At 38.3% G+C, this 20239-nt stretch overlaps 1 protein-coding gene across 4 annotated transcripts in view; it reads right to left on the reverse strand.

Moving 5' to 3' along the window:
• The window catches only part of PTPN3 (protein tyrosine phosphatase non-receptor type 3), a 366738-nt gene that overhangs the window by 34670 nt on the left and 311829 nt on the right, over nt 1–20239 (reverse strand). For 3 of the 4 annotated variants that reach the window (XM_073630794.1, XM_073630793.1, XM_073630791.1), the window contains exons 26-27: nt 14399–14534; nt 145–10036 (exon numbers count right to left, since the gene is read on the reverse strand). In XM_073630794.1, the coding sequence (XP_073486895.1) occupies nt 9959–10036; nt 14399–14534 (214 nt within the window). In that variant the 3' untranslated portion in view covers nt 145–9958. Of the gene's footprint in view, nt 1–144; nt 10037–14398; nt 14535–20239 lie in introns of those variants that run through there. The other variant, XM_073630792.1, reaches the window with a different exon arrangement.

Consider the following 20239-nt stretch of genomic DNA (forward strand, 5'->3'; position numbering starts at 1 on the left):
TGTACCAAGTTTTGTGTCCTATTATTGTAGTTTAGCATATCAGTAATAAAACTGTGATGGTGATGTACACTCTTTCTATGCAATTATTTTACTCTTGCAGTCGTAATAATTTTGCACAATACATTAAATATGAAAAAATACACATTTAGTTATCAAATAGATATTTTATTTCATTAGCAGCTTGTACCCAGTGGTGTCAATCATTTAGGTTTATATTCAATACTGTACCAAACCAAAAAAATATACAATAGAATCTTTTCCTAAACTTAGAAAATAATTGTAGGAAAATGTATTTGTAAAACAATGTCATAAATTAACTCTGGACATAGTACACTGATTTACATGTGAATGCTCAGAATATTTTAAATACATTTGCTAATTAGCTGACCATATGACAATTCTGTGTTGACAGATAATTTGATGCCATACAAAATAGTAATTATACACACAAGCTTACAAAAAATCTGAAGTTCTGTAATGGCTAAGGAGCAATAAATCCACTATTAACAACTTACATTCAATACAGTAATAGCAAATTTTCAAAACTTTCTAGGGACTTTTTTTTTTATAAAGCAAAGTCAACAAATACTAGAGGAAAGGCTTTACCTCTGATTTTTCATAGGTCTTTGTTCAATTTTTTTATTTGAATATTGGACTAGAGTATTTACATAATCAGTGTGAACGAAAATGATAATCTACTATACAAATGATATGCATTATAGATACCATGATGCATCATGAAATTGTCCCCAGATAAATCATTTTTTTTACATTTTTATTTCACATCAATATTTCATTCATTCATAAAATTCCATTTATTCATTCAATTAATGATTTTCTAAACTCAGTGTTTTCTTATTCGCAACTCTGAACCCTATCCTGTCATGGAATATTCCTTTTAAACCAATTCAACAGCAAAAAAACAAAATTTAGTAATAAATAATTTATAAGAACTGCTTGAATGTGTCTGCAAGTTATTGTTGTATGCCTGTTTGAGTGAAAAGATATCCATCCACATTAGATTTTGGCCCATTGTATCTCTAAAGGCCTTCTTGTAACACAAGAGTTCCAGGTATGTTAAAACCAAATTTGGTACCCTGGGCAGTAGGTTTTCATTTTATACTTACATTTTCAAAAGTATTCAAGCAAATCATGTCATGTGGGGGGGTCCTCCGATGATGATGATGATGATGATGCACAGAGTGACGCTCCTTGCATCAAAGCACTTTGAACGAAGATTGCTATAGTGACACTCTTCAGACTTCTTGGTTTAATGACGCTGGCTAAAAGGATGTACTTGGAAGAACAGTTTCAGATTGAAGTGAGAGCCTCTTTTATTGTTCCGGGGATCATATATAAAAAAAAAAAAAAAGCTTGGGAGTTGTGCTTTGTTAGCCATTACAACTGTATACCCATCCAATTTTATATCAGTATAGCAGCTGTAACTGGTGCCAATGTATTTAAAAATGTATGAAGGGACATCTAGGACTTCAATATTATTCATATTAACATCCTAATATATTTTATATGTTTGCATTACACAGCTAAATCCTGAGAGAAAATGGACAGTATACATTTTTAAACAGTTCTCATCCCCTACAACTTTCTGAATCAGGAAATCACATCCAGATTTTTTTTTTTTTTTTTTTACAAATGTTTCAAGTAGCATACATTATTACAGTGTATGAACGATCAGGGGTAAAAAAAAGTTATAGTTTTTAGGTTGGTAATCTGACTTCTCACAGCTGCAGTTAAGAACTATAGCCAGATCTATCCGGTACACCCAGGCTGTATTTAGTAAATGAAGGAGCAGCAGATGACCTATCAGGCTTTATCTTTGCGCTCTCATTCTGTCAGTGTACAGTATGTGTATGCAGCTGTGCCTGACTGGCTGAGGAGCAAGTACCTATACTAACTGCCGTTAAAAATAAATTTAATGATTTTAATTGAATACATAACTGCACTCAGTTTTGTTTTCGTGTCTGGAGTTTAGCTTTGAGTCAACGGTACATCTTCAGCAAGGTAGCCGAGGATGACTTATGCCTCATCTTTCTTTAAGGATCTTGGGAAAAAACACTTTGGAACAAAGGTAAGTATGCCCATGCACTTACTAGGAAGAGAAGGATATACTGTATTTGTTCTTGCTTTATTACCGTGTCAGTGGGCTTTTATTTGCTTAGTGGATTTTGTTTTGTATTTCAAACTGGTCTATGGGAATGCAAAGCCCACCTAAAGCATGTAAGAAGGATGTCAACTGCAGGTCAGATGCTCATGTCCAAGAATACTAAGCGATCTCAGAAGCATCTCACATGGATGTCAAAGTGGTACCAATTATGCAAGGACAAACCCTATCGACACGTATGACAAAATTTGCTATTTGCACAGCAATAAGCATTTATAAAAAATGACAGGAATGTTTTAATCCCCCAATTACTTCTCTTTTCTACCCCCTCCACCATGTTTAGTGTTCAGAAATTGAAGGAAACAGTGAGGTTTCCAAAGAAAAAGAAGTGTATGCTGGAGTTGGATGAATTGAAGCGATCACGTTGCTTTACCCTTTATGTATCCAGAATGAAATGATATGTGTATGATGCACTCAAGAAAACATCACATGTAGCATTTCTCTGGAGTGCATCAGCCTCAACGCTTGCATGGCAGGCAGCCAGAACAATTCATAATAAAACCTAAGCTGAGGCTGATGCTGGGTTTATCAGATGAGCCTTGGGAAACCATGGTGCAATTATTCATTGAGAATCTGCATTCACCAATGCCAAAAGTAACAAAATATGTTGTACATTGGCAATAAGTAAATTTACCCGCCAAATAATCTAGTTTAGCTAGCCCTGGGTATCACACACCATAGCCGCATTGCATAGCTAACAAAGTGACACCTGCAGCTTACAGTATAACTAAATTTTTGATCTCTGACATAGATCTTCACCGTCACAGGAATGGGCAGAGAGGAATACATACACTTCAGTATGTAAAACAGTACATAAATATTCTTTATTTTTTTTAACTCTGTATTTATCCACCTGGAATTTCCAATTAACACTTACATAATGGACAACATTTGTTTTTTTCATTCTTTTCTTACATACAACCCAACTCCAAACATTTAAGGGCGAGGTTAAGGTGCTGTGCAAGGAGTCAAAGGGAGGTTTACTAATATCACATGTGAAGGATTTATTGAGAGATTTCGCGTAATACCAGGCTGGAGTTGGGAACAGTGGCATGTTGGCTTTTAGTGAGACAGACAAGGCCTTCCGTAGCCACTCTCCAAAAGCATAGTCCAAGTCCATAGCTGTCCATAGTCCAAGCACAGTCCAAGCCTGTAAGCAGTGAGGGTGTGTCATTGCTGACCACCCAAATGACACATTGGGGAACTGTTAAGGGTACCCTTTATGGGCATCTTGACAAACACCCATAGTGATCTTCCCTAACCAGTGATTCTGGCATTTAGCCAGCAAAAACCTTTTGTGCGTGGCGTGCACACCACCCTATGGGTAGAATTACACACATGGTAGTGGGGCTATTTGACTTTGGTATACTATATATATATATATATATATATATATATATATATATATTTCATTAAAGAAAAGTTATGCTTTAGGATCCTGATGGGTTTGGGGTGGAGTGCATCCCTATTCTTTTTTGAATTGTTTGTGAAATTCCCACAAGGTGGCCAAGTAAAATGGGGAGGAAATACATGTCAGGCTTATGTGATTGGTTCAACCCAACTCTAGAGTTTGATCAATTAACTGTAAAATACAGAGAAGCATACCTTACAGTGTGCTATACTTTAGAATTAGCGTTAAGGAGCCTTTCTTTGCCAATAATTATATTTAAAATATATTCAATATCATTTATACGAGATAAGCCATTACACACACACACACATATATATATATATATATATATATATATATATATATATATATATATAAATCATCATCTATACGAGATAAGCCATCACACATACACACACACATTTATTTTATATATATATATATATATATATATATATATATATATATATATCCATAAAATATGGTCAAAAGTGAAGCTTTTTTTAAAAAAAAATTAATGAGTACAATGAAACAAATTATTCCCTAATGCATTGATCCTAAATTTCAGCAAAATAATAATTATTGCAACATTGATGAAAAATATTGCTCATCCATAACTATGGCAGTTATATAAATATCAAGATCTACAAAAGTGCTCAAAACAGCAAAAGATTTTTTTATTTTTTACCTATTTATACCTGTGTCTATACTGATAAAATATAGATTAGAAATGGTAGTCTACATGTTTATTGCAGCAAGCTCTCTTACCTTTTTTTAAGGTGAATTTCACTTTTTAAAGTAGAATTCCTAGTTTAATTTCACTATAAACAACCTGGCCCAAACAAATTATTTCCATTACAGAACAGTGTGCCGCTGTGCTTGCTATAGTAGGCCGTAGTAGCATTAGCTACATACAGTAAGTACAGCTGTGTTCCGGCAACTTCCTGTCTGCTGACAAAAATAGTGTATAGCTGAGTGTTTCTCCCCTTTCAGAAGAAGCCTTGTAATTTTTATCAATGAATACAAAGGCCCCATAAAATTAATTTTAAATATAGATTAGAGCAGTGAAGTTCCTTTAAATATGCAGTGTGTTACAAGTAGGTAAAGAGAACTAATTCTGGTAAAGGTGAAAGTCCACGTTTTTTAGGGCACCAAATGGTTAATGTGAGCAAAGGCTAATGCATGGAAGTCAATACAGTGAGTCCTCCATAGGAATTGGTGACAAATCACTGCGAACATCAATGACTTACTATCTGGAAACTGCTGTAACTATGTTCTGGAGATGTGTATTTATAATTGAAGAATTGTAAATTCAGATGTGCAGGGCAATGGATTCTAATTTGACAAATGTGCAGGTGGCAAGTGTGCTTTACAACTGTATAACCAAACAGGCATTAATGATGAACAAGTGACAAATTAGTAACAGCAATAGGTAAGTATGGCAAATATTTGCCACTTCATAAACATGTCCCTATGTGCTAATCTGTGGACAAAGTTCTCCCAATAGTCCCTCTACTTCTGCATGCTACATAGTACCTTTCTCAATCCAACTATGGAAAGGGCTGCAGATGGGAATTTCATCAGGGAGATGATCCTGTTAATATCTTCTCAGGAACACACTGGCAGCTAGCAAGTGCCAGCAGTCAGCAAGAAATTCCTTACTTACTCTCCGGAGGAGGAAATTGCTTTTGAATTACATTAGGCAGGAGGCTACTTTCTCTCCCATCTCTATGTTCATTTTGTTTCTGCTATAACCCTTTAATTTATATACATTTATATAATATTTGGATTCTTTAAAATACTTCAGTTTGGCAAAAACAGATGTGTCTAAATAGCACAAAGTTTCAAGAAGCAGGTTTTATACTTATACTTTCACTTATATTCTACTTGTACTTCTACTACAAATCAGAACTTGTGTTTATACAAAGGCACAATCAAAGCAGAAAAAGGCTATTGCATCAAAGTCTATAGCATGTCTCTATAGAAGATGTTTAGCTCACATTACAGACATATAGCTATTTACTGTATTTTAATATACTTTATCAGTATTATTTTTAATGAGGCAGCCCAAAAGGCTATGAATGTCTGCAAAGTGTACTGCAATCCAGATTTTAGCATGCTATAGTCAGTTCAGCGAAAATGATATCTGATTATTTTGCTATGGGGTAATTTAGACTTACCTATATTAGGGCCTGTGACAATGGGCTTTTGTATTGCCATACATGTCTGTAGGAATGCAAAACCCGCTTAAGCCTAGGTTCTCATTGCTGCGGGTTAGAAATCGTGCAAGTTCAGCTGAGTTCGCAGGATTTCAACCTGGCAAAGCAGTCTGACTTCGGGGGCGATTTGACAGACATCTGTGCAGCTTACTGCACAGATGTCTATTGAAATCTCACCCAAAGCGCCAAAAGTAGTGCAGGAACCACTTATGGGAATCGGTGCGGCGTCGCACCAATTCAGGGTGGTGCCATTGCCGGAAATGGCTGCCGATTTGACAAATCTCATGCCAAATCTGACCAATGTGAACCTAGGCTTAACCAGATCAAATGCAGGTCAACTCCAATTGTCAATGAATTCTGAGTGATCTAAGAAGAGTTTCTATCAGATATCAATCTCATGCCACCTGACATAACTCAAAGCCCATTGGTGCAGGTCTTTAATATCAGACACTGTTCTTTTTTACAGTTAAAGCATGTATACAAGTCAAACTAATGTTTTGAAAGCATCTTTTGGTGTACGCTCTATGGATTTTTAGTCATATCATCCACAGAAATTAGTAGTATTACACAAGTGTTGCAGGAATCAAGCCAGTATACAAAGGTGCAGCACATTCTTAGTAGTAAATAATGAATTCATATACCTTTAAAATGGTTCCCCAATAGAATTTTTATGTATTATATTTAATCTCTTTCTGAGCTATATTATTGTATTTAGCATGAATGTACCTACAAAAAATATACAAATACTTTTTATTTCACTTCATCAATGCATTTTATTATACCCAGCTTGTAAAACTACTTATTCTACTTATCAGGACCTTTTGACTATTTCTTGTTCATTTATTCTTTGACAATAAAACAAGGTCAGTGTACCTCATCAAAACATCTGTGCTCTTTTTTCAGCGACAGTATTTATTCTTTGATTTATTTATTCTTTTCCATTGTTACTGGGATATTAACCGAAACAAACTAGACTTTTGTGATATTTTAAAGTAGGATATTGCAATATCAAAGGAAATTAGTCAGCTTAATGAGAATAAATGATTTAAATACCAGGGTTTCTAAACTAGAAGTTATTTTTCACTGAGGAAAGATTTAAGATAATTTGTCACCAAAACACAACAAAGGGCAGAAATTTGTGATATTAAATATTTTACCGTTTCTGTCATTTATCGACTATTAGCTATATTCTAGGAGTTCAACATTTTAATAACAGCCTTTTATTTTAGAGGGGACACAAGTGAACTCATTAAAAGTCATGTTCACCCAAAATGCGAATGTGGCTACTGACAAACATGCTGACTCTCTATAGCTATCTGAGATTCTAGTAAGGAGTAACAACAAAATTCTTAATTTATCATAACAAAAGTAAGTCAAGGAAAATTATTGTGTATTCTTTCCATTTCTGATTCACCTTAATTTGGATTAAAAAATTGTTATGGAATCCCGCTGTAGGAGACTGACACTGGTTATGGCCTTATGACCCCTAAATGGGTGTATAAAAAGATGGCAAGTGCTTGAATGTGAAATAATGCCTACAAGAAACGTAGTATCAGTGCTGCATAGACTTAAGTTTTTAACTGCTTTATTAGGTCCTGTGAATTTATTCACATAATTTGCCAACTGAGTAAAGAAGATAATTTCCCTTTTTGTAATCAGTATGAAGACACAAGCCCCCCATGAATTTGTTCTAGAGTACAGTACAATAATATTTTAAGGGCACTTCAAACAGAGTATAATAGAGTAATGCAACAGAAATTGGACTAAAGGATTAGAGAGTTAAATTGCATGTCTAAAAAACAACTTAAAAAGTGCTCATGAAGATACTTTTAATACATAGCTTAAGGGTTCAAATAGCCATATTAGCAACCCGTTCGATATATATACAGTACATACATACACACACACACACACACACACTGTTCTTTGGTAAAGGGTCGGTCGCCTAAAACTGATGCGTTAGTGGATACTGTAGACCGAGAGACCACTTAATGCTCAGCACTAGGATGAATTACTTGTTATGAGCTTATTTCTCCAACAAAAAACACTAATCACCAGAAAAATGCTCAGTGTTGCCCATCTGCTATAGCTAATACAAAGTCAAATGATGGTGTCAAGCTCTCCTACCATATTTTGGGAAACACAAACCATGGTGTGTAAATCCTATCATGACATAATGTATAGGTGGGGTATAGTTTACAGGAAGGTAATTCAACACACCAGTAATTACTTGAAACTGAGAGCTTTTGGTTTCAGTATACCTTTGAAAATTAACCCCATTCGAGCTCTGTGGATAATGATAATTTTAATATTAGGCTATAAAGCCTTTAAAATATAAAATGAAAGTATAAAAGAAGATGTTGCTCATATCATCAAACTTATCATTCACCAACACAAAAACGTACACACAAATAAGCCCTAATTAGCAAAGGTCCTGTTGACTGAGATCATGTGCTGTTACTACAAATCTTATTTATTCAGCAAGAGCTACTTTGTTGGCCACTAAAAAATTATACTATAGAAACAGATTAAAGAGACTGTCTCTATTTTAAAATCAAAGGCATGTCTGCAAAGAAAAGGTTGGGTGCCTGATTACTCTCTGTGTGCTGCGATTCCATTGCCTGGTCCCTACATCAATACAGGGCACAATGATGATATAGGAGCCGAAGGAAGGAATCCAAGAGAACACTTGAAAGTGTGCTGGGTACTAAAGATAGAAAAAATAGCAGTACAGGTAAAGGGAAGGATAAATATTATTCCATTTCTTTGCAGGCATACATTTGGGTTTTAAAACTGTGATGAAATTACTGAAGCAATAATGAATGTTGCCAACTGCCACACATTTTACAGAAGATAATAGCCTGGTCATCAAAAGACAAACACCCCCAGACTGATGTTCTTTACAAGTAGCTGGCCATTTATAAACTCCCCAATGGTTTATTACACATCAGAAACATTTTGAAATAAAGAGCAGCTTATTTTTTAAAATGTAACAAGAAAGTGCTGCCAAAATGTATAGTTTTGGCAAGATTCATCTATTTCTCTGGTATGCTTTTCTTTTAACTGAAAGACAGGGTGCAAAGCTTTTTACATTAACATCCTTTTATGTGCATGGATCTATTTTATATTGTGACTTGAATTATAAGGTGATAAAAGGAGTGTTGTATAAGAGCGAATTGTATAAAGCTGAAAGAAGAGATCTAAGGCCTCCTTGTCCTTTCTTCACACCTCCTACTATCTCTAGCCTAAAGTTGTCCAGAAGAGGCAAAGACAGCCACAAGTGGCTTTGCCCAGTATCTGTATTACTAATACTATGACTCCTACTCCCTTTGAAAGAGTTATGCCCTTGTTCGGCAGTTGCAAGAGCACAAACATACAATGACACTGTGACCACCATTTAGTACAGTATACAGTGTGGAAGCATGCTGCAAGCACAAAGCTATACAGTGTGATTTGTCCGTAGTCGCTTGCTGACATGCCCATCTAATATAAGCTGCTGGTGACTCCACTTGCAAGCATTTACCTACAACTGAAATGCACGTTTACAGTGACGTGACTATTTAAAAATGCCTTAGAATTATCTGTTATATGGGCCTTTCACATATAGTTTTGTCAGTATATTAAAAAAATAAAATATAATTATAGCAAAAGCGGAAATGTAACCATATTTGATTAATTGTTTGTACCATAAATTGTTTCTATACAAGTACAATTATAGTATTTATCAAAACACAACTTTCAAAAACTTAAATACAAATAGGGAAACTTATTGCATGATTCCTACAAAGCAAGATTTTTTTGGCACTATTCGAACCATTAACATGTACAGAATATAATTTTACTCCATTTTTCATTGGAGCATATCTTCAAAAATACAGTGGCTATTCTCAATAGTGGTTGAACAGAACCAAGTAGGATGTATACTCCCATCACAAACATTATAATAAGGCAAAATAAGGTATTATCTAGTATTCATGTGATTATACAAATTTCTCTACAATAATTGTATACACCTCTGGACAAATAACATGACATATATTATATACACATTCTGTATGTACATAAATTAAAAAATATTTACAGAGGTTTAAAGTGCCACTAATGTGCTAATCTTTCAGACATTTTCCTGTACTTTGTGGACGTCCTTTAACTGGGAGATAAATTACATCAACTGCAATGCAACGGTCGCACTAATCCGTCTCTGTAAACACGGAGAATGGCTTCACAAACAAACTTGTATTGACTCTAAAAAAAACAAAACAAAAAAAAAAAACCCACATGATGAATACATGAACAGTCTATCAAATATTTAGCCTATGTAGTTTTAGTATTTACTTAACTGAAAATTATTTTTCCGGCAATGTAGCTAAACTTCTACATTTACACAGGCATATATTCCAGCTTGCATTAAGCTATTCCAGGATATATGACCTTTATTGATGTAAGGTATGGAAATCTCCCAAGACTTAGAAAGGAGAAGGAAAGGAAAGGAGCAACACACAGAGAAAAGCCAGTAAGTTTTAAGGTGACATGGAAGAATTAACAGGTTCTGGACCTTGACTATTACAGATAAAGTCACAGGCTTTCGATCATATCTGCCTTCTTCAGATACGTTTGAGGAAGGCAGATACAGTCCAAAATATTTTGCGGTCTGTGATAAGAGAACAAGCAATATTCTCATTTTTGCAGTGAAGCCCCATGACCTGACTTTTTTTTTGTAATGTGCATGGACTGTGAATCCTGTGATATCATGTACAGTGCATCCGGAAAGTATTCACAGCGCTTCACTTTTTCCACATCTTATGTTAAAAAATAGAATCCATTATTTTCCTCAAAATTCTACAAACAATACCCCATAATCTCAACGTGAAAGAAGTTTGTTTGAAATATTTGCAAATCACATTTACATACAGTAAATATTCACAGCCTTTGCCATGACACTCAAAATAGAGCTCAGGTGCATCCTGTTTCCACTGATCATCCTTGAGATGTTTCTACAACTTGATTGGAGTCCACCTGTGGTAAATTCAGTTGATTGGACATGATTTGGAAAGGCACACACCTGTCTATATAAGGTCCCACCGTTAACAGTGAATGTCGGAGCTCAAACCAAGCCATGAAGTCCAAAGAATTGTCTGTCGACTTCTGAGACAGGATTGGTTCGAGGCACAAATCTGGGGTACAGAACATTTCTGCAGCATTGAATGTCCCAATGAGCACAGTGGCCTCCATCATCCATAAATGGAAGAAGTTTGGAAGAACCCCCAGGACTCTTCCTAGAGCAGGCCGCCCGGCCAAACTAAGCTATTAGGGGAGAAGGGCCTTAGTCAGGGAGGTGACCAAGAACCCGATGGTCACTCTGACAGAGCTCCAGCGTTTCTCTGTGGAGAGAGGAGAACCTTCCAGAAGAACAACGATCTCTGCAGCACTCCACCAATCAGGCCTGTATTGTAGAGGGGCCAGACAGAACCCACTCCTCAGTAAAAGGCACATGACAGCCTGTCTGGAGTTTGCCAAAAGGCACCTGAAGGACTCTCCGGCCATTAAAAAAAACAAAATTCTCTGGTCTGATGAAACAAAGATTGAACACTTTGGCCTGAATGGCAAGCGGCAAGTCTGGAGGAAACCGCTGATCACCTGGCCAATACCATCGCTACAGTGAAGCATGGTGGTGGCAGCATCATGCTGTGGGGAAGTCTTTCAGTGGAGGGAACTGGCAGACTACTCAGAATTGAAGAAAAGATGAATCCAGCAATATACAGAGACATCTTTGATGAAAACCTGCTCCAGAGTGTTCTGGACCTAAGACTTGGGCAAAGGTTCATCCTCCAATAGGACAATGACCCTAAGCACACAGCCAAGATAACAAATAGGTGGATACAGGGCAATTCTGTGAGAGCCCAAACTTGAACCTGATCTCTGGAGAGATCTGCAAATGGCTGTGTACTGACAGCACCCCCCCCCCCCCCAATCCAACCTGATGGAGCTTGAGAGGTCCTGCAAAGAAGAACGGGAGAAACTGGCCAAATATCAAATATATGTATGCCAAGCTTGCAGCATCATGCTCAAAAAGACTTGAGGCTGTACCTGGTGCCAAAGGTGCTTCAACAAAGCAAAAGCTTTGAGCAAAGGCTGTGAATACTTACATATGACTTACATATGATTTTTTTCATTTTTTATTTTTAATAGATTTTAAAACAAACTTCTTTTATGTTGTCATTATGGGGTATTGTTTGTAGAATTTTGAGGAAAATAATGTATTTACTCCATTTTGGAATAAGGCTGTAACATAACAAAATGTGGAAAAAGTGGTAAGGACAGGGGGGGGGGTCCCGTCCAATCACATTGCCCTGTCCATCTTCTGCACTGTTCAAGACTTGGCTGTCAAGCTGACAGTTAGTGCTGGTAACCACACAGAGAAAGCAGCTTTACTGGTGTGGTGACAATTAGGGATACAGTTGTTGGCTTAAACCGGTGTGGTGACACTGCAACTAGTGTGGCAGCGACCAGGCACACTGTAACTAGTGTGGCAGTGATTAGGGACACTGTAACTGGTGTGGTGGTAATTAAGGACAAAATCACTGGTGTAGCATAGCAGTGATCAGGTACAAAATTAATGGTGTGGCGGTGATCAGGGACACTGTAACTGGTGTGGCGGTGATCAGGGACACTGTAACTGGTGCGGCGGTGATCAGGGACACTGTAACTGGTGCGGCGGTGATCAGGGATAATATGACTGTTGTGGCGGTGATCAGGGACAATATGACTTTTTTTTAAACCATTTTTTTAATTACATTCTATCACCAGAGCAGTGCAGAGTAACACTGCACTACTCTAGGGAAGTGATTTAGGATTTTGTTTTGCACTGATTGCTTGTACAGGCATAATGGCTGTATAAGTAGATGCTTCTAACAGTTCTCGGCTGCATTCCATAAGCCATTGAGAACTACTGTGACTGGCTACAGCTATCACATGATACAAGAAGGCAGTACATGGCCCTGTGAAATGTGATCGCTGTCCCCAATCACAGAGATCATAATAGTTGTAAAAGGCTGTATGAAAGGCAGCCATGTTTACTACTAGACGTGATCACTGTGATTAGTCACAGCGATCACATGGTACCAGCACGGAGCACCACTGATGGTAAACGGATCGGTGACACAGCAGTCACAAGATCACGCTAGTGTGCGCTCCTGGGGGCCATATGGAAGGACATACGGGTATGGATGGGAAGTGGTTAAAGGTGAACTTAACCTTTAATGCATTCATCATTGTGACTTTGAACGCTGTCTTGCTTGGACATGTTACATTCCTATTGAATGCGATTCTTTGTAAAAATAAAAAATGCAGCTACGTCACATTATATTTTTTTGTATGCATATTTTCATTCTTTTGGATAAAAAAACTATAAATAATAATGCAGAGGGGAGGAATAATTATTAGCGCCATGCATATCACGCCAATCAGGTTCTTTTTCAAGAGTGCATAATCATGAGAATAATTATGAGCTCCAGAAGAAGTGGTGGTAGGTCATTTGTTAACGGAAACTGGGGTACATTTGTGTACTCTCATTTCAAAAATTGTAAACGTAAGTATGTTTGGTATATTGCTGGTGCATTTTGATTGTGATAGTCTTTTTTATCTATGCTTTATAAAATTAAAAAAGAAATCCAAGCAATAAAAGAAGCTGTAAGCATTAGTGGCACATAAAATTGTATTCTGATCTGCAAAGAAAAATGATCAGATAAGTCATTTACACATGTAAAGTCTAACTTTTTTTTTGAATAACTTTGTTTAAAGCGGTGCTCTGCCTGGGCATTTTTTTTTTTTAAAGTCAGCAAATACTGTAGCTGCTGGCTATTATTTAGGATATATCAGGACACTTACCTGTCCAGGGAGCCCATGAGGTCGGCCCCCTAGCCTATTTTTGGATTGGCTGACAGGTGCTGCTGCCACCGCCATTCATCGCTAGGGAAACTGGCAATGAAGCCTTTCAGCTTCACAGCCGGTCCACTACTGCGCATGTGCGAAGCGCGTTGCAGTTTCTAATTGGAAAGGAGGAGGGGAGCCAAACTTCTGAGGGACAGCGCCATCTTCCGGAAGTGGGTAAGGGTACCTGTCAAAAACAAGTAGTACCCCCCCCAAAAGGTGCCAAACCGGGGGGGGGTTGGGGAAGCAGATCGGCGGAAGTTCCACTTTTGGGTGGAACGCCGCTTTAAAGTTGTCCTTAGTAAAGAAAACAGATACCAAAATGAATGTGTCACAGGAAAAAGAGATGCGCTGATGTGGCTTTTGGACAGAAGTGAAATCTCCCCAATGAAAAACAGACAGCAATATGCCAGGTTTGTCAGCTATTTCCTCATTTATCCAAAATAAAAAAAAGAGGTTTGGCTATACATACACATTGACTGCTTGAAGCATCTATAATGTGCAGAATATGGGTTAAGTTTGCATCAAAAGGGAAATATACAATTTATTAATGTATACATATACACTGTGTTTTAGCATTGTAATATTATTAGCTCACTACAGTTTGTAAACAGACTTTTTATATATTACAATGAAAGAATCATCTTTATATCAGATGAACACAAAGTTCTTACTAACCGATGTCTGAACCATCATAGACCGCTGGTCTCTCATCTGCCTCACAATATCCAAAGGATACACAGGTTGGTTTTGTTCAATCAGACCCATTGCTGTTTCCATGGTAATCAGAACACCAGTACGTCCTATACCAGCACTGTAACAGAAATGCAGTATAACTTTACCAAGGTACATCTTTAAACAAAGCTTTTGTTTTCTTCTATATGGCAGCAAAGCCTCAAGGCTGCACCAACAGCTGTGAAAAAAAAACTTGCTTTTGCTCTCACTGGAAATTCACAAAAGAATAATACCAAAATACTCAAGTGTTTAAGAGATATGAAAAGAATGTGAACTTTTCTACTGCGGATTGCATGTTAGAGCTGGTTTGTTTTGAACAAGTAGATTACCAATTCAGAACTGGTGGCCATGTACTCATTATGGATCAGACCAATTTTTTCATTGTAGCATCAGTTGGTGTCAGAATGCAAACAACCTTGTGACTAGCTCTGACAAGACTGCAAGAGTGTATTTTGTAACATTTTGCAAAGTTACACTGAATAATCGCTGCAATTTGGCAGCTGAATTCCCTGTATTACTGACTTCTAGTTTTAACCTGGGAATTCAGCTGTCAAGCTGACAGTGGGTCCTGGCAGGGGCATGTACAAGAGCATGAATAGCATAAGGGAGAAGCAAGAAAGTTTATAAATGTCACTGAGGGTTTACTCAAGTCCAAATGGATAATTCTATTAAGTAAAAGTTCTTTAGATTAATCCTTTAAACATAAATCAGTGGAAAAACAAACAGTTACATAGTAGGTGAGATTGAAAAAAGACACAAGTCCAATGTATGTGTGTGATTATATGCCAGTATTACATTGTATATCCCTGTATGTTGTAGTCGTTCAGGTGCTTATGTAATAGTTTTTTGAAACTATCAATGCCCCCCGCTGAAACCACCGCCTGAAGAAGGGAAGTCCACATCCTTGCTGCTCTTTCAGTAAAGAACCCTCTACGCAGTTTAAGGTTAAACTACTTTTCTTCTCATTTTAATGAGTGGCCACGTGTCTTGTTAAACTCCCTTCCGTGGAAAAGTTTTATCCTTATTGTGGGGTCACCAGTATGGTATTTTTAAATTGAAATCATATCCCCTCTCAAGCATCTTTCCTCCAGAGAAAATAAGTTCAGTGTTCGCAACCTTTCTTCATAACTAATATCCTCCAGTCCCTTTATTAGCTTTGTTTCCCTTCTTTGTACTCGCTCCATTTCCAGTACATCCTTCCTGAGAACTGGTGCCCAGAACTGGACAGCATGCTCCAGGTGAGGCCGGACCAGAGTCTTGTAGAGTGGGAGAATTATCGCTTTATCTCTTGAGTTAATTCCCTTTTTAATGCATGCCAATATTCTGTTTGCTTTGTTAGCAGCAGTTTGGCATTGCATGTCATTGCTGAGCTTATCATCTACTAGGACCCCTAGGTCCTTTTCCATTCTTGATTCCCCCAGAGTTTCTCCCCCCAGTGAGTAGACTGCATTCATATTTTTGCCACCCAAATGATTTATTTTACATTTTTCCACATTAAACCTCATTTGCCATGTAGTTGCCCACTCCATTAATATGTTCAGATCTTCTTGCAAGGTTTCCACATCCTGCAGAGAAATTATTGCCCTGCTTAGTTTAGTATGGTCCGCAAATACAGAGATTGAACTGTTTACTCCATCCTCCAGGTCGTTTATGAACAAATTAAATAGGATTGGTCCTAGAACAGAACCCTGGGAGAACCTTCTTTCCACCCCTGACCATTCCGAGTACTCCCCATTTATCACCACCCTCTGAACTCGTCCTTGTAGCCAGTTTTCAATCCATGTACTTACCCTATGGTCCATGTCAATGGACCTTACTTTGTACAGTAAAGGTTTATTGGGAATTGTGTCAAATGCTTTTGCAAAATCCAGACACACCACGTCTACGGGCCTTCCTTTATCTAGATGGCAACTCACCTCCTCATAGAAGGTTAATAGATTGGTTTGGCAAGAACGATTCTTCATGAATCCATGCTGATTACTGCTAACGATATCATTTTCATTACTAAAATCTTGTATATAGTCCCTTATCATCCCCTCTAAGAGCTTGCATACTATTGATGTTAGGCTAACTGGTCTTTAATTCCCAGGGATGCATTTTGACCCTTTTTTAAATATTGGTGCTATATGGCTTTTCTCCAATCAGCTGGTACTATTCCAGTCAGTAAAATTAGGAACAATGGTCTGGCAATTACTTGACTGAGTTCCCTAGGGACCCTCGGGTGCAAGCCATCTGGTCCCGGTGACTTATCAATGTTACATTTTCCAAATCTATCTCTAATTATGTCCTCTGTTAGCCATGAGGGTGCTAAGACTAAAGACTAAGACTAAATTTAATACCTTTGCCATCTCCCCATCCTTTGTAACCACATTTCCTTCCTCATTCTTTTGGGGCCAATATGGTCTATCCTCCCTTTTTTACTGTTTATATACTTACAGTATTCTCATAAAAGATATGTTACATGATATTTTCATACAAAGCTACAAATGTAAATTTTGATAAGATTTGGTCAGTAATAGCTCATACATAATGGTTAGTGTTTAGTCATGTTACTTTGATAAAGCTGATCAAAGCCTACAAACCACTGGAGAACAGGACAGATGCCCAATTTTTTAGGAACTACTAATTGGAGAAATCTTTGTTGCTGTATTGCTACTACATCCACTTTTATTACCTGTAATGAGCTTCCTACATTAATATTTTTTTAACCACTGAGCTGGACCTAAAATTTTGCTTCTGTATGTTTTGGCATGGTGTGGTGTGAACTAGCTTATACAGGATAGTGATATAAATATGATAAACTTGGGCAACACTAGGAAATATAAAGCTGGCCGTACACTGAGCAAATTTCAGCCGGTTCCTGGTGAACCTGCCATCATTTGCTAAGTGGGTGGTCCTGCTGACCCTGCTCCATTTAACAAAAGTCAATGGTTCAACAGCTTTCAGAATACAACATCCAAGCAGGATTATTTGGCCACCTTCTCTGTTTAGTAAGGATAGAGGAATCTGTTAGATTTCTTTTGGTCAGACCGCAGGCTGAATGAACAATATATGACACTGTACGGCCCGCTTAGGAGCTAGTAGGCACTGCTACAGTTTTAACCACTCAATCATTTTTTTTTTTAAGTAGCTCCGGTCCCACGCTAAGCTGTCAGCTGTGGCCTCGCTGTGGAGGCAGGTGCAGAGGAGGCAGCCGACAACGGAAGCCCCATAGTAACTCTATGGGTGACATCGCTTCCCATTCATTTCCCAGCCATTGTCAGTGGTCTTCTCTGCAGAGCTTCCGCTGGAGACCGCACCGGAGAGGCTTCAAAAAAGGTATGCATAGCGACACTTACAATACATCCCTATGACATTCTGATTGGTTGGGGCAGTTCTGAAACACCCTGGACAGGGAACAAGAAAATGCTGCTACAATAGCAGCTGACAGTTTTACCACAAGAAGACATTTATTTTTACTTGCACTGTTTTTGTTTTTTTTTTCTTTCTGATCTTAGAATATTCAAACCAAAAATTAAGAACTTTGGCATAGGCTTAAAGTGGAAGTCCAGTCAAACATTAAATTCTGCTATTAATTCTATGCAAAATATCATTGATCAACTTTGACATTATTAATTTTCTTAATAGCTGATTGCCTAGCTTAGAAAGTCTAGAAATCACCCTTTTCCTGTTCCTCACCAACAACCTTATTTCCCTTTATCTGAATTCTGCCTCTCACTTTCTGAAAACATTGTTGTTCTCTCCTACACAGGCATGCTTTCTATTCATTCTAACCGCCCCTGTCTTGCCCAGCCCCGCCCTCATCCCTCCTATCCTTAGTCAGACAGAAAATAATATCTTCACAGACTCGTTTTGGTTACCAGCTTCTTGAGAGAGACAGAGAGAGACTCACTCTCATGAAATAAGTTCATATTGCCCACATCTGATAGAGCTGAGATGATGAGAATAGAGAGACAGGCCCCTCGATGAGAGCATAAGTAGCACGATCCCAGAGACAGCTGAAATAGATGATGCCTCACTCACTTATCGTGCGGGATCGGGGACAGAGTCTAATGCATCCCTGTTGTCATGGAGATGATGCCGCCATACAGCCAGCATGCAGCATAATTTCCTTTTACATTTCCGTTTCCCTGTGTGCCTGAAGACGGAAGTGACATTAGGCCAGGTACGATGTCACTTCTGGAAATTAGCTATTCAATGAGGAACACGCCCAGTAGCTGGGAACTAATGGCACACCCAGCTGCTGTAAATGGCAGAGGGAGCTGGATGAAGGACGATCACGTCACTGGCGCTATTTCGCAACTAAATAAGGTACAAAGGAGGGTTTTTGACAAGTTTGAACAATACAGATAGATTTCAAATGCTCATTGTGTGTCAGCTATGAATTTTTCTGTGGTTGCGTGGACATCTACTTTAACCTCTTGCTTACTGGGCACTTAAACCCCCCTCCTGACCAGGCCAATTTTCAGCTTTCAGCGCTGTCACACTTTGAATGACAATTGCGCGGTCATGCTCCACCATACTCAAATGAAATTTTTATCATTTTTTTCACACAAATGGAGCTTTCTTTTGGTGGTATTTAATCACCACTGGGGTTTTTATTTTTTGCTAAATAAACAAAAAAAGACAAAAATTTTTGAAAAAAAAATGTTTAATAGTTTGTTATAAAATTTTGCAAACGGTAATTTTTCTCCTTCATTGATATTCGCTGCTTAGGCTGCAGTGATGGGCACTGATGAGCTGCAGTGATGGGCACAGATAAGGCGACACTGATGGGCACTGATAAGACGGCACTGATAGGCACAGATAAGACGACATTGATGGGCACTGATAAGAAGGCACTGGGTGGCACTGGTGGGTGGCACTGATGTCACTGATAGGTGGCACTGATGGGCACTTGTAGGTGGCACTGATGGACACCGGTAGGTGGCACTGGTAGGTGATATTGATAGGCAGCACTGGTGATGACACACTGTGGGCACTGATAGGTAGCACTGTGGGCACTGATGGGTGGTACTGTGGGCACTGTTAGGTGGTGCTGTGGGCACTGGTAGGTGAGGCTAGTGGACACAGAATCCTCTCCACGATCGGGACCAATGTCCCTCTCGCAGCCGCTGGCTATCGGCTTTTTTTTGCGTGAGGAAAAAAAATAGCCGATTACTGGCTCTGTTTAGGTCACATGATCAGCTGTCATTGGCTGACAGCTGATCACGTGGTAGGGGGTCGGGATCGACCCCTTACTCAGATCTGTGATCAGGCGAGTCTCAGACTCGCTGATCACAGGGCACGCCGCATGCACCCTACAAGGGCCGCGCAGGCCGCTCGAGCATGGGAGGACGTCCAGGGACGCCCTCCCGGCAAATGAAGCTGTCCGAAAGACAGCTACAGCGTGGACGGCAAGTGGTTAAAGATGCATGTACTTAGCTATTTTAAGCCTAGTTGGAATGAAAAAAGGACATAATAAAATTTGGATTTCAAAATATTGAGAATGTGATGTGAGTCACAGGAATTTATGATTTACAATAGTCCTCAAAGCAGCCTGGAGGGAAGATTGTGGGGCTAGGAGATCTGCATGGGGTGCAGGAATCTACAAATATTATCACTGTCTTAATAACCTGTGACAAATCCCACTTGGTACTTTGTAGGTTCAATATGCCTGAGCTGAGCTCACATGCCAATAGTTAGGATAATGTCTTCAGATGAAAAAAAAATAAATCTTCATATATAATAACATGTTATATATAAATTACCAGATAGTGTTTTCTGTCATGGGTCTGAGTAGCA

This window comes from Aquarana catesbeiana, linkage group LG05 (assembly GCF_042186555.1).
Source record: "Aquarana catesbeiana isolate 2022-GZ linkage group LG05, ASM4218655v1, whole genome shotgun sequence".
NCBI lineage: Eukaryota > Metazoa > Chordata > Amphibia > Anura > Ranidae > Aquarana > Aquarana catesbeiana.